At 55.8% G+C, this 13210-nt stretch overlaps 2 protein-coding genes across 2 annotated transcripts; both read right to left on the reverse strand.

Moving 5' to 3' along the window:
* Positions 1-2642: 2642 nt before the first annotated feature.
* On the reverse strand, positions 2643-4137 carry TNP2 (transition protein 2). Its single transcript, XM_032392221.1, has 2 exons — positions 3727-4137; positions 2643-2814 (listed from the first exon to the last, which is right to left on the reverse strand). The coding sequence occupies exons 1-2, from the start codon at positions 4109-4111 to the stop codon at positions 2798-2800; spliced, it is 402 nt and encodes a 133-aa protein (XP_032248112.1). The 5' UTR covers positions 4112-4137; the 3' UTR covers positions 2643-2797.
* A 3141-nt stretch (positions 4138-7278) lies between these two features.
* On the reverse strand, positions 7279-7693 carry PRM3 (protamine 3). The gene has a single exon (XM_032392151.1). The coding sequence runs from the start codon at positions 7626-7628 to the stop codon at positions 7359-7361; it is 270 nt and encodes an 89-aa protein (XP_032248042.1). The 5' UTR covers positions 7629-7693; the 3' UTR covers positions 7279-7358.
* Positions 7694-13210: the final 5517 nt, after the last annotated feature.

Below are 13210 nucleotides of genomic sequence, written 5' to 3' on the forward strand. Positions count from 1 at the left end.
GGAGGGGACTTGTGTGAGAGCCCATGCGTGCATGTGTGTGTGTGTGTGTGTCTGTCTGTTTAGGAGTCCACATGTAAACCTAGCTTTCTGTGTCTGAGTGGGCTTGAATGGCGATTTCTTTGTCTATGTGACTGGTGGTTATCTGTGTGTGTTTGTGCAACTTTTTCCTGAGCGTTGGTATCAGGGAGCTGTGGGGTTAAGGATGGGTCCATGCGACCCAGCCTGTCTGCTTCCCAGTTGACTTCCTCTATTACAGAGATCCTATCTCCATAGTAGAAGATCTCCTGCCTTCAGTGATCATATCATCAAAGGACACTGTCCAGGGAATAGGGAGGCCCTTTGATGAGTAGGGCTCAAAGTCCCTGACCTTATCTTCTGACCCTTTGTCTCCACCTGCTCCCTTAAAATGTGCTTCCCAGACTCTTTTGCCCTGAGGTGTCAGTGACTATCATGGCATAATCTGGCCAGATTATGCCCTTACTTTATGTATGTATGTATGTATGTATGTATGTATGTTGTTTGTTTATTTTATTTATTATTTTTCATAAGTAGGCTCCACACTGGGCATGGAGCCTACATGGGGCTTGAACTCATGACCCTGAGATCGAGTTGAAATCAGGAGTCAGGTGCTGTTAACCGACTGAGCCACCCAGGTGCCCCTTGGCCTTACATTTTTACTAGGAAACCGGGTGGTTTTGGGCAAAGCATGAAGGTCTGACCTCAGACCTCCCCTCCAGCTGACCTTATCGAGCTCTTTCACCTCTGAGTCTCAGCTTCTTTGTCAAGTCAGAGCAGTGTTGCCTCCTGCTTAGGTGTGTGGATGCAGTGGAAACATTTATGTCAAAGCATCTGGCGCCTCATAGGTGCTCCGAACATGGTTATTTCCCCAGCCCGCTTGGGCCCTTCCCCACATCCTCTCAGGTGCGTGGTGCCCACCTGGAACATTCCCCTGCCGTGAGGGGCGGAGAGGGGCCCAGGAAGCGCAGACTGTGCACCAGGCCCTGTGCTGGACGCTCGCGTGTGCATCATCTCAGGGAATCCGCCCTGCCCAGCGACACCTTGGGAGATAAGAGGGGGGGCACAGAGAGGGAAAATGCCTTGCTAAGGCCACACAGCAGAGCCCTCACAGGAGACCCTGTACTTCCTGCTACCACCTGGGGCACGAGCGTTGGAACTTGGATCCACTCCCTGTAATTGACGTCCGGCAGGATATTAGTTTCAGGTTGATGTATATGTGATGAAAGGACCACCTTCCCCCGAGGCTCCCCCTCTGGTCCCTTTCCCTCCTCTGCAGACACCCCCATCATTTCCACACCCACCCACCTCCCCGTGTGTTCCACCCCGTTCCGTTAGCCCAAATGTCAAATGAAACAGAAGGGAGCACCAAGCATCCATGTGCCTGGCGCGGTGCTAGGTTACCCCGTTAGGCAAGACGGGGGTCTCAGGGGGATTTGAGTTCCCCCAGCTGGGAACTTGGGTCTGACCCCAAGAGGCTTCTGGGTTGGAAGGTGATTTACACGGGACCCTAACCATTCCCACCGTCTGGTATTTGATGCCGTATTAATTGCAAAGTGCCTACTATGCGCAGAGCACCTGGGCTTCATACCACTCACAACCACCACCTCTTTGAGCCCTCCCTCCCAGCCATCCACCAGGAGCACCCATTTTACAGATGAGAAGACTGTGAAGTTCTCTCCTGATTTCAGTGCTCCAGTCCAGGCCACCATCCCCTCTCTGCAAGCCCCACCCTGCCAACGGCTCTTTGTGTCCCTTCTGTGTCCTATAATCCAGTCTCTACACTGCAGCTCACACCATCTTTAAAAGCACACAGAACCCTGTCACTTGCCCCATTTTAAGACCCTCCTGTGACTTCTCACACCAAATATAATGGCCAAGCTCCCCATGCAAATCCCTGCATGGCCTGGCCCCCACCTGGCACTTCCCCACCTCCTGTCCCACCACCTGCAGATCCTATGCCAGAAACACCTGAAGCTCTTCTCCCTCCTTGGGGCCTTTGCACATGCTCTAGCTTTGGGCCCGGAATGTTCTTCCCTCAGGTCCACAGTTGCTCTGCATTATATGGCCTTGCTCCTTTGATACCACTTAATTGTGACTAGCAGATCTTGGGTTTCCATGCCGTGTGTGCCCTCTGCGTTCCCAGAGCCTAGCACAGCGCCAGAACATACTTGGTCCCTTAGTAAAAGTTTGTTGGAACAAGGGAGGTTCAACCTCTTCAGAGAGGTTGATCAGCAGCCCAGCGTCACAGCAGGGAAATAGGAGCAGGGTTCAAACTCGGGGTGGTCTGGACTTCAAAATGCACATTCCTAGCCCCCCCCCCTCCCCGCCTGTCTACTGCATGTGGGTCACTGCATGAACAGGGTGGGGGCCTGTGGGCATCCCGTGTGTATGTGCACACTTGTGTGCACCAAGGTGGGAGCATATAGGGCAAAAGAGGGCTCTGCCCAAGCAGAGGGCTGCCCGGCTGGCTTCAAAGGCTTCTTGGGAATCTCCAGCCCACATTCATTTCTGCTCCTGGGCTGGCAGTGGCTCCTTACACAGCCTCTTCCCTGCTTCCAGCTTCCACGCCAAGGCCCCAAAACACGTGACCCCCTTTAGTGAAATCAAAATGCCCACACAAGGAATAGTCATCCAGTGTACAAGCTTTAATCAAGGTTGCATAGAAATCACTGTAGTCCCATGTTCCTGCATACAGGTGGACTTCTTTCTAGCATTCCATGTGAGATGGCGTTTCTTATTTGGGTGAAACCAACACAGGAACAAGCCATGGGGTGCTGTCTCAGTTGTATCTCCGCCCTAAGGGATGGGAATGGGAAAGGAACCTTTAATAGTGGAATGCTTCACGCACTCACTTCCTTCTTTGCGGTTTGGACTGCTCATTTGTAACTAAATACGGGGTGTGTGGCTAGAGCTTAGAATGTTAAGATCAAAAGGATCATCTGTGAATTCATCCATTTATTCCATTTGTCACCCACCCATTCACAAATTCACCCAGTCCATCCATTTATCCAACCTGGCTTCATTTTAAACTATATCCAGGCTGCGCATTCAGTCTGTCCAGACATCTAGGCTCCCATCCATAGGTGCATTCATCCATCCAGTTAACCATCCGGTCAGCTCATCTACCCATTAATCCATCCACTAATCTGATCATCCACCCACCTAGCCAATCATTGTTTAACCAACTCAACCATCAATACTCCTACCTTCAGCTGTCCAAGTATGTCCAACCAATTCAGCTTCTTCGTACCATATCCAAACAATCTGATCACAACTATTGGTTCAACCGACTAATTTGTTACCCTACGAGCATCAATCAGATTTACCCTACCATGCAACATCCATTCCACTTTCCAGTCATTCAGCTGATGTTTCATCCCTCCCTCTCCTCAAGCCTAACCCTGTCACCCATCCCTCTCCCAACCAACCTTCTTAACAAATGACTTACCCATCCAGCGTCTCATCTACCCATCCATGCTTCCATCTAGCTAATCTGCAATCTGTCCATCCTCCCAATCAACCCATCCCAGTTTATTGCAAGAACTAGGCCATTGGTGCATCCTCTGTACAACTTCTCCTTCATCCCCCTCGCCTGTGCTTCCTCTGTGGTCACGCAGCCTTCGCCTCGCTACCCTGGGGTCCACCTAGGCTCCCCCCCCCTGCCTGGGGGTCGGCCTCGTGGCCCTTCCCCGCCTGCTTGAAAGGTACCTGAGCTCCGCCTCTTTGTTTTATACACCTGCTGTCTCCTCTTGACCACCTTCCTCTTGTTCACCTTTCCTTCCAAATTCTTTCTGTTCTTGGGGTAGCTGCAGGAATGGGTGGTGGGCCGTGGGGAACAGTGGTGGGAGTGCATGGTGTGTTTCTGGTGCCTCGGTGGCGGGCTGGGGTGTGAAATCTGGCTCTGGTGGCCAGTGGGGCTCCGGCTGCAGCTCCGGCTCCGGCTGCAGCTCCGGCTGCAGCTCCGGCTGCAGCTCCGGCTGCAGGTGTGGCAGTGGGAGCTGCAGGTGCACAGGCTGCAGGTGTGGCTTTGGGGCCGAGAGTTGCTATGGGGCTGGGTGTGGGTGTTGGGAAGGCTCTGTGTCTTGGTGTCCATGGGAGGCCACGCTTGGGGGGCAGAGGCCACCTCCTCCTCCTCTTGCAGCCCCAGCTTGACAGAGGCCCCGGCGGCCCCTAGTTATATAGTTGGGGCTGATTGTGATGGCACAGGCCATGTGGGTGTAACAGACGTGGCCAGGCCGGGACAAAGCCCCTGCCCCTGACCATCACCCCAGGGTGGGGCCGCTTGCAGGGGTACTCTGGGGGAGTCCCATCTGCTGGTTAAAAGTAGGGACCCTTGGGTCAGATGGAGCTGGGCCTGCATCCCAGATCTGCTGCTTCCTTTCCTCTGGTCGCTCACCTGGGCGTTGGCCTCTCCACGTCCCGGTTCCCCTCTTTGTACAACGGAGACGATATGAACGCCTCCCTCCTAGGATATCGGATGATTTCAATGAGAGAAGCGATGTCCAGCGGTTGGCTCGGGGCCAGCCCCCAGAAAGAGCTCAATACCCTTTGTCTAAGCATTCCCAGTGCATCTCATTTTTCCCCCCACATGGCATGGAAGCTAGGAGCGCCTCTGACCCCGGTGCAGTGGGTCGGCCGGCGGACGTTGAGCAGGTTGGATGAGAGTCCCTGGCAGACTGATGGGTGGTCCTGGGCTCTGCCTGGTGAACTCGCCTCCCCAGCAAGATTTAAAGCCAGGGGATTTAGAGCTGGGTTCAAACCCCAGTTTGCACTGATGTCCATTCTTCGGTAGAGTATTTTGGTTTTCAAGGCTTGGTTTCCTTATCCAACAAAGGGACATCATTCCTTCCTTTGGGGTGTTCTTCTGAGCCCGAAGTGCCCAGCAAGCCCCAGGACATCCCTGAGAGCCTGCCTTTCTCCTGATTCCCGCCTGCCCACCCTGCTCCCCTCCTTGCTGGTAGAGCCCTGCCATACGATTGGAATCACCCTGGCCCTGCTCAGACCTCCCAGGTCCCAGAGCAGAAAGCCCACACCCGCGTTTGCCCCATCGGAGCTGTCCGGTGCTCCCTCTGAGCCACCTGCCTCTCCCCACTCCTTGGCCGAAGCCCTTGCAAGGGCTTAGCTCTTGGCCCCTTGGCCTGTACCTCCCATTCTCGCCTGCCATGGGACTCCCTCTCCCTTCCCCCCAGCCAGCCTCTACTTCTCTCCATCGCTCATGCACAACTTTGCGCCTTGTTGTGAGGCTTTGCTACAATCTGCTTTTGTTGTAGGTCAGTAATAAGCACTTCCCATCAGTCACGGTGAACACTACTCTCATTGACTGAGCACTTCCTGTGTGGCTGGTCTCCGGGCCCTACCCTATCCAGGCAGCTCTGCCCTCAAGCCTCCCCGTAAGCCTGTGTGGTGGGCTGAATGGTGGCCCCCCAAAGATATGTCCATGTCCTAATCCCTGGACCCTGTCACAGTGAGCGTTTTTGGAAAAAGGATCTTTGCAGATGTAAGTAAATTAAAGATCTCGAGACCATCCTGGATTATCCAGCTGGGCCCCTAAGAAACGAATGCACCCTGGGAAGTAGGTATGATCATTAGATTGTAAAAAGGGGAAAGAGGCTCAGACTCTCTGAGTGACCAGTTTTGAATCCAGGTCTGGCCCCTTCTGTTCCCGCCTCCCGGTCACGAAGGGACCCGTGGGGATTACGGAAGGCGCGTGCGGCTCTGTTCCTATGGCTCGGCCTTGTGTGGGCTCAGTGGGGCTGGTTGGGAGATCGCTGCTGGGCCACTCTGTGAAGACCCTTTCTGGGTCTCTGGACCATCTCCCCTCCCCTCCCCCACTTCTTCCCCACCCTTTCCCCCCTACCGTCTGCCCCCCACCCTCCCACCACCCCTCCATGGCTGACTCCCCACATCCCCACCCTCGAGTGCATAGTGGGACAGAGACTGTGTTTTAGTGTTCTCAGGGCCCGTCGTGCCTGGCTTACAGCAGGGGCTCCACACATGTTGGCGAGTGACTGGGCAGGTAGACAGAAGGACCAAACCAGCCCACCAAGCCACAGCAGGGCCCCTTCCTTCAGGCGACACCTGTCCTCTGCCTGCCGAAGGCCTCAGTGGCGGCCTCCCCCTCGAGTAACTCAGGGCCCCTCCTTACCCTCACGTATAGCTCCCAGAGAAACTGAGGCTCCCGTGGAAATACTGTGTCCCCTGCAACCCCTTCCCCAGCAGCCCCGATCAGTGCTTGGGGGACCAAGGGAAGGGGGGAGAACATATTTGTCCTTTCTTTTGGGAAGAGGAGGGTCAAGGGAGTCAGGGCAGGATGGGCCACAGACGCATTCCGATGCTTCTCGAAGGCCAGAGTAAGCAGACGCAGGGCCCGGTTCTGGGTCTGGGTTCCCGCTGCCCGTTGCTGTGATGAGGGCAATGGTAGCTGGACCCCTTGATAAAGGCAGACGGGGGGAGGGGGGGGTTGCTGCACAAGTGGTCACCTTGAGTGTGAGGATGGTAGCAGAGGACTCGAGACCCCTCCCTATGCTCTGAGCCCCAAACCAGGGCTGGAGTGGCAGGTGTAACCACCATGACCCCAGCAGCACTTCCTGTGTGCCAGGCCTCATCCCACCCATCCCCCGCGGTCACTTCTCCCAAACGAATTAACCTGTGGGGTAGCAGGGAGGGGCAGGTTGAGGCTCAGAGACAGACAGTGACTTGCTCAAGGCCACACAGCTAGCAGAAAGAAATTGGAGCCCAGGGCGCCTGGGTGGCTCAGTTGGTTAAGTGACTGCCTTCGGCTCAGGTCATGATCCTGGAGTCCCTGGATCAAGTCCCGCATCGGGCTCCCTGCTCGGCAGGGAGTCTGCTTCTCCCTCTGACCCTCCCCCCTCTCATGTGCTTGCTCTCTCTCATTCTCTCTCTCTCAAATAAATAAATAAAAAATCTTTAAAAAAAAAAAAAAGAAATTGGAGCCCAGGTCTGCTGAACTCCCAAGCTCCCCGGCCCATGGGGTGCTTCCCCCCTGCATCTGCCCAGACTCAGAGACGAATCTTCCCCCTTCCCCTGCGCCCCACCCCCGACAGCACTGGCTGACCGCCAGCCCGGGCTACCACATTTCCCAGCCCCCCGAAGCAGGGGAGGGTGGCTGAGAAGTCATGGGGGTGAGCCTCATGAGAACTTCTGGCTGGACCTCAGGAACAGGGGTCATGGACTCCTGCTCTTCAGCCTCCCTGAGACACACACAAACTCGTGGCACCACAGGAGAGCAGAAGTCCTTGGAGACTTTTTATTGACTCTTTTCTGAACGTTCTTCTCACTGGAACAGTGGCAGGCCCCTCTTCCTGGGCCACGATCATGGGTCAGGCGTGCGTCTGCTTGGGCTCGGGGTTCTGCTGGGCCACAGGGTCTTCTTCGGCGCTCTCCTCCTCCTGCCGCTCGGACTCCATCAACAGCAGCTTGCCCTGCACCGGGAGCTCTTCTTCCTCCTCCTCCTCCTCTCCCTCCTCCTCTTCCTCACCCTCGGACGATAAGGAGAAGTTATCCTGACTCACGCAGGCCACGAGCTTCTTCATGGAGGATTCGTGGCCCCGGCTGTGGCCTGTGCCGAGCTTGGCACAACGGGAACCCATTGCCCGCTCTGGCTGCCTCTCCAGACTGGGCAGGAAGGCCACTGGGGGCAAAGTGGAGGGGCTGTGAGGACAGCAGGCAGGGCGCTGACATCACAAAGGGGCCCCTGGAGCCCCCCAGCCCCACCCTTGGATACCTGAGTCCCGGACCAACACCTGACTCAGACCCCGGCCACCAGCAGCTCCCCTAAGCTCCCACCACCTGCAGGCCGGGTCAGAGAATTCCAGGCCGGCCCCCTTGCCTTGTCATGTTACCCCCTCCACCAGGCCTCATTTGTGCTGGCAAAAGGCCCCCTTAAATTTAGCTGGGATGACAGTTGGGGATAGAATTTCCAGAAGCAGGAGAGCCCACAGACTCCTCCCCACATTCCAGAAATACCCAGCCCCAGAGAGAGCTGTTGACAGTATGTGAAGATGGATCAGAATAGTGGCTCCTTTTGGGGGAATTGGCATGAGGGAGGGGCTGGAAATGTCTGGTTTCTTGACCTGGGGCCGGGGAAGGGGGCCGGTGGGGGAGGCCACATGGGTATACTTAAAACTCGTGCTCTATGTATAAGCTATGCCCCTAGAAAACTAAAGAAAACCCTCCCTACTAAGTCTTTCCTGTTTGGGGATCACAGGTCTCTTTACACACGCCCATACCACACAGTTTTCAGCATGGGAGGGGAGGAGTCCTTCCTGAGCACTTAGGATGGAAAATGGATTTCGTGCTAGTTTTCTGCCCCCAATCCTCGGTGGCTGTGGTCTGCTGAATAAGGACCCTCCAGGGCTCTTGAAGTGGGGAGACTAGCCTGGCTTATCTGAGTGGGCCCTTAATGTGCTCAGAGGTGTCCCTATAAGAGAGGCAGAGGGATTTCACACAGGGAGGGCAGTGTGCTCACGGAAGCAGGGATTAGAACACTAAGAAAACTAGGAGGCGCTTCACTCCAGAGGCAGGAATGGGTTCTGTCCTGGAGCCTCCAGAGGGAGCAGGGCCTTAAAAGTGTGTGGCAATGCAGGGCCTCAGACTGTGCACAAGGCCTCACTCCGTCCCGCAAGGGGCTTTGGTTCCCTCCATGCTGGCCTTGTTCTTGCTGGAGCATGCCAGACCTGCTGTCCACCTCGGTCACAAGTCCCACTTTCCCCAGCTACCCAGCACCCCTGAATATTCATTAAGGCAGAATAGTGAGGCCCAGCAGGAAACCCTGAATCTGGGTGATGGAAGGTACCCACAGTGTCACAGGGTGACCCGCCAGCACAGTACGGGATTTCGTTTTATCATATTCATTTACTCTTATATCAGTGCCATTTGCATAAAGGAGACCCTGACAGCCAAGTGTATTATTATCTCAAGCTTTATTTGGCAGATGACTTTTGCTCATTGTAGTCAAGATGTTGTGGGCTCCGGCATCTGACGTCGGGGGATGTCTATGGTCTCGTGAGGTGGTTCTTTGGTGGGTGACTTTTCCTTAATTCCCATCCAGGGCTGTGATGGGCCCAGGAAGGCTTAGCACCGCCTTCTGTGTCTCCTCCTCCTGACCCTTCTGGAGCCTTTTGGGAAAGAGCTCGGGTTACCGGCCCGTGGGGATGGGGCTCGGTGGCGGGGAGAGGGTGTCCCAGGGGGCGGGGTGCGTCCGGGGCGAGGACTGGCCAGACCTCTGTGGTGCCTCCCGGGCCTGCAGGTGCATCTTCGGCGCCGCCTCCTCCGGCAGGAGCGTCGCCGCTTTCTATGGATCCTGTACCGCCTCCTCCGGGAGCAGTGCCTGTGTCTGTAGTGATAGCGGTCTCTGTGGGTCCTTCCTTCCACCGGGACGTCCTCCTGGTTCACTGTCTGCTCCTGCTCCTGGCCCTCTTGCTGCTGCCCCTGCCCCTGCTGTGGACGCTCGCTCGGACTCCTCCCGCGGCAGCGGACCATGGTGCTGGCTGGGCAGGTGGCTTAGGTGGAGTCTGCAGCTGGCCGTGGGGATGGGGGAGGAGGGCTGAGGCCTGCCCACCTGCTCTTGCTGGTAATGTTGGTCTGGTTTGCTGGCAGCTCCTTGGGGACTTGTATATAAAGGGGGCCCCCCACTATGACTCGGGGGCCCCACCCCACCATTGTCCCCACCCCACCCTGGCCTGGCCAGTCCCCTCACAGCCAGCAGGGTCTGGACGGGCAAGCCACCCTTGCCTTGCCTAGAAAATGTGTCGCCGCAAGGACATCTCTTGTCCATGTCATTTCTGGTGCTTCCTCCCCACTTTGGGGCTGTGCCGTGATCTGGGATTTTATATGGGTTCTCTGCACATCACCGTAGGCCAGGTATTGGTTCAGTGACTTTCCGTACATCAGCTCCTTCTGCAATTCCTCTTTTCCAGAAAACAGGCATACGGAGGTAGCGTGACTTGCTCAAGGTCACTCTGCAAATAAGGGGCCAGGCTAGGCATCAGTCTGTGCCCATGGGATGCTGCCCTCCGAACGTGCCATCTTCATGTCACCTGGGCCTCACTGTCCTTTGATGATCCCATTAAAATCCAGAATCGGAATCAGAGCAACTGAACGAGGCGTCTCCCCCATGGAGGTTACCTTATGTGCGATAAGTGGGTCCCGTGTGGTCACACAGGGGCCATGAGCCAGAGAACACAGGTGGCCTCAAGGATCTGGGAAAGACAAACCAATTCTACTCCCTCAGAGCCTCCAGAAACACAGCCCTGCCCACACCTTGATTTTTAAATCATTTTGGGATCCTGACCTGCTAAACTAAGAATAAATTTCTGTTTTAAGCATTGAAGTTTGTGGTAATTTGTTAATTCCACCCTAGTATTCATATGCGGTTATGAGTGCCTCAGTCATATGTGGTTATTAGTGCCCTTGAGGATGGCACCTGTTAATATGAAGGCCCAGGGATCACCCCCATCTCCATGGCTAGAGCTTGCTGGTTATGGGGTGGTGGGCAGGGGGGTTCTGTGTCCAGCCATCCTGCCATTATCTGACCGGGTCCAGGAAGCCACCTAGTGACTGGGGTCATGCAAGCAGGTTCAGTCCCATTCTGTGTCCTTACCTGAAGAGACAGGGTCATCTCTATTCCTGTCTTGCAAGACTAGTTCGAGGCCTGGATGCTCAATAAATGGGAAGTCATGACTAGGGGCGTTTCTGAGGTGCTAGGTAGCCCTGTCACTTTAGGGCACTGGGTCACTGAGCTCCTGCTCACTGAGGAGTTGCCCTGGGCTATGCTCTGCCACCATGGGATGATTGTAATCGACAGGCTCTTTGAGGTCTGCCTGGCTCAAAGTGTCCAAGAGTCTCGTGAACCATCTCCACGGCTCCCTGGGATTTTAAACCCTCCACGAATCCCGTGGGAGGAGTGGGCAGGCGAGATGGACAAGTCACCCCATTTCCTCAACCAGGGAGGTTATTTTCAGCTTCGCTCCGCTGCCCCTCACCTGGGGCAAGGCACCATCACTATGCACCAACCTCGAGGGCTGCCACAGGACCAGCACGGGAAACAGAGAGAAACCAAAGTGGGCACTTGGGGGAGAAGTGAGATAGAGATAAGGAGCTGGTAAAAGTTTCCTTGGTTCTCTGGGGGCGGGAAGCCAGCCCTGAGCCCGTTTCTGTAGCCCATGTCAAGCTGCCCCCAGGACCCAGCCTCCCCTGGCCACCAGGTGGGGCTCACAAAGGGGTGGTTGCAGGGGGCATGGGGGTGGGGTGGGAGGGCAGATTCCGTTCGGAACGCGATCCACTGACCACTGGCACGCGTGTCGCCTCTTCCCCAAGCCCTCCCCCCCTCCCACCGAGCCCCCTCAAGGCAAAGAGGCGAGAGGAATGATTTTTTCATCATTTATTGACAGGCGGCATTGTTCGTTGACAGGCTCCTGTTCATGTCATTGAACTGGTGGCATGTTCACGAGGCGGCAGGAGGGTCTTGGCGGCTGGTAGTGGTGCAGGCAGGAGTGTGGCGGGCCGGTGTGTTCTGTGCGTTCATCTTCTCCTACACCTCACCGTGGCGTAGCGGCGGTAGCACGCTGCAGGGGGACAGGCGGGGACAGGGAGTTTCAGCACGGTGGGACCCCTGCCCCCCCAGGTCCTCCCCAGCTCCCCAACCACAGGGTGCCGGCCCCTTCACCTCTCCTTCTCCGCCTCCGACAGCACCGTCTCCTTCGTCGGCGGCATCTCCGTCTCCGGCGGCGGCACCTGCTCCGGCTGTGGCTGCGGCAGCATCTGTATCTGGCCATGGTGCTGGATGGAGCCGGCCGGATGCTCAGAGCAGGGGGACCACCTGGGTTGAGCCAGCCAACCTGTGAGCAGGTGGAACTTCGTGGGCTGTGAGCCCGGGGGCTGACTCCTGGGCCTCTTATAGACATGGGGGGGCCCCTGGGCATTGTGAGGTCACAGAGGCCTGGACCTCACAGACGTCCCCCACCCCCCGCCCGCCCACCCTGGCCAGAGCTGTCCTGATCGCGTCCATATATGGGCGTGTGGGAGGCCCCTGGTGGGAGCAGGGTGGGGCCATGTGACACCCGCCCCAGGTCACCAGCCCTGGGGAGACAAGAAGGCTTCTCACTCACTCACTCACTCAGTTACTCAATTAACAAAAAATTATTGAACACCTACTATGGGCCAGATTCTGGGCTAGGCCCTGGCATCCAGGGATAAATAAGGCCAACATGTTCTTGCCTGATCAGCTTTATACCCAAACTATGGGAAATATGAACAAAGTAACCACACAGAATAATTGAAATTGTGAAAAATGCTAAGGGCCCCTCGGGGGGTTTTCTGAGGTCTAAGAGCTTGGGGAGGACTTGACCTCCGGGAGGTGCTAGCAAAGCTGCCTAAGGAAGCACTGGTGAAGTGAATTCCTAAGGGATGAGTCAGGGTTGGAGGAGGGAAAAGCATGTTGGGAGAAGGAACAGCAGCAGCAAGGTTCTGAGGCAGCACACAGCACAGGTCCCATTTATATGAAGTGTCCGGAAGACAGATGTTTGTAGACACACCAGTCCACAGGTGGCTGCTCAGGAGCACGGACATGAGGAGTGACTGCCTAGTGGGCACAGGGCTTCCTTCTGGGGCAGTGGGAGTGTGAACTTATTAAATGTCCCTGAATTGTTGAGAAGGGAATTGTTCATTTTAAAATGGTGCATTTTGTTATGTGAATTTCACCTCAGTTGGAAAAAAAAAAGTCCCAAGGCTGAGAGGTGCTTGGCACGTGTGCGGAATCGAAGGGGGACCCCCCCCCCCCCCCGCGGTGGTCGGGACAGAGAGCACAGGCAAGCTTGGGCAAGATGGGGCCAGCCCACTTAGAGCTTTGTGCAATCCTTCCCATGCCCCGCGTGAGTCTTAGGGATAAAGAGAGTAGAAGTTAGAATTAGAGGTGATTAGTTACAACCAAAAACTGAACGTAACTGACTTCTGGATGGGAGTTTTAGGTTTGACTTAAGAAGTCAGAGGTGCTTTGGCGGATCGTGTCCTTGTGTTGGGGATACACACGCCCGAGTATTTAGGCATGATGGGTATCATTTTGCCAACCTCTGTCAAGCGATTCAGAAAAGGAACAGTAACCATGAGCACGTATCTACATAGGGAAAGCGGGGGAGGGAGGGCAGAAGGAGAGGGGCAAAGTGGAGTAAACGGA

This window comes from Phoca vitulina, unplaced genomic scaffold (genome assembly GCF_004348235.1).
Source record: "Phoca vitulina isolate PV1807 unplaced genomic scaffold, GSC_HSeal_1.0 scaffold66, whole genome shotgun sequence".
NCBI lineage: Eukaryota > Metazoa > Chordata > Mammalia > Carnivora > Phocidae > Phoca > Phoca vitulina.

What these genes read in the sequence shown, in the direction of transcription:
- TNP2 (XM_032392221.1), bottom strand. Translation starts at nt 4,111, where the DNA reads ATGGACACCAAGACACAGAGCCTTCCCAACACCCACACCCAGCCCCAT.
- PRM3 (XM_032392151.1), bottom strand. Translation starts at nt 7,628, where the DNA reads ATGGGTTCCCGTTGTGCCAAGCTCGGCACAGGCCACAGCCGGGGCCAC.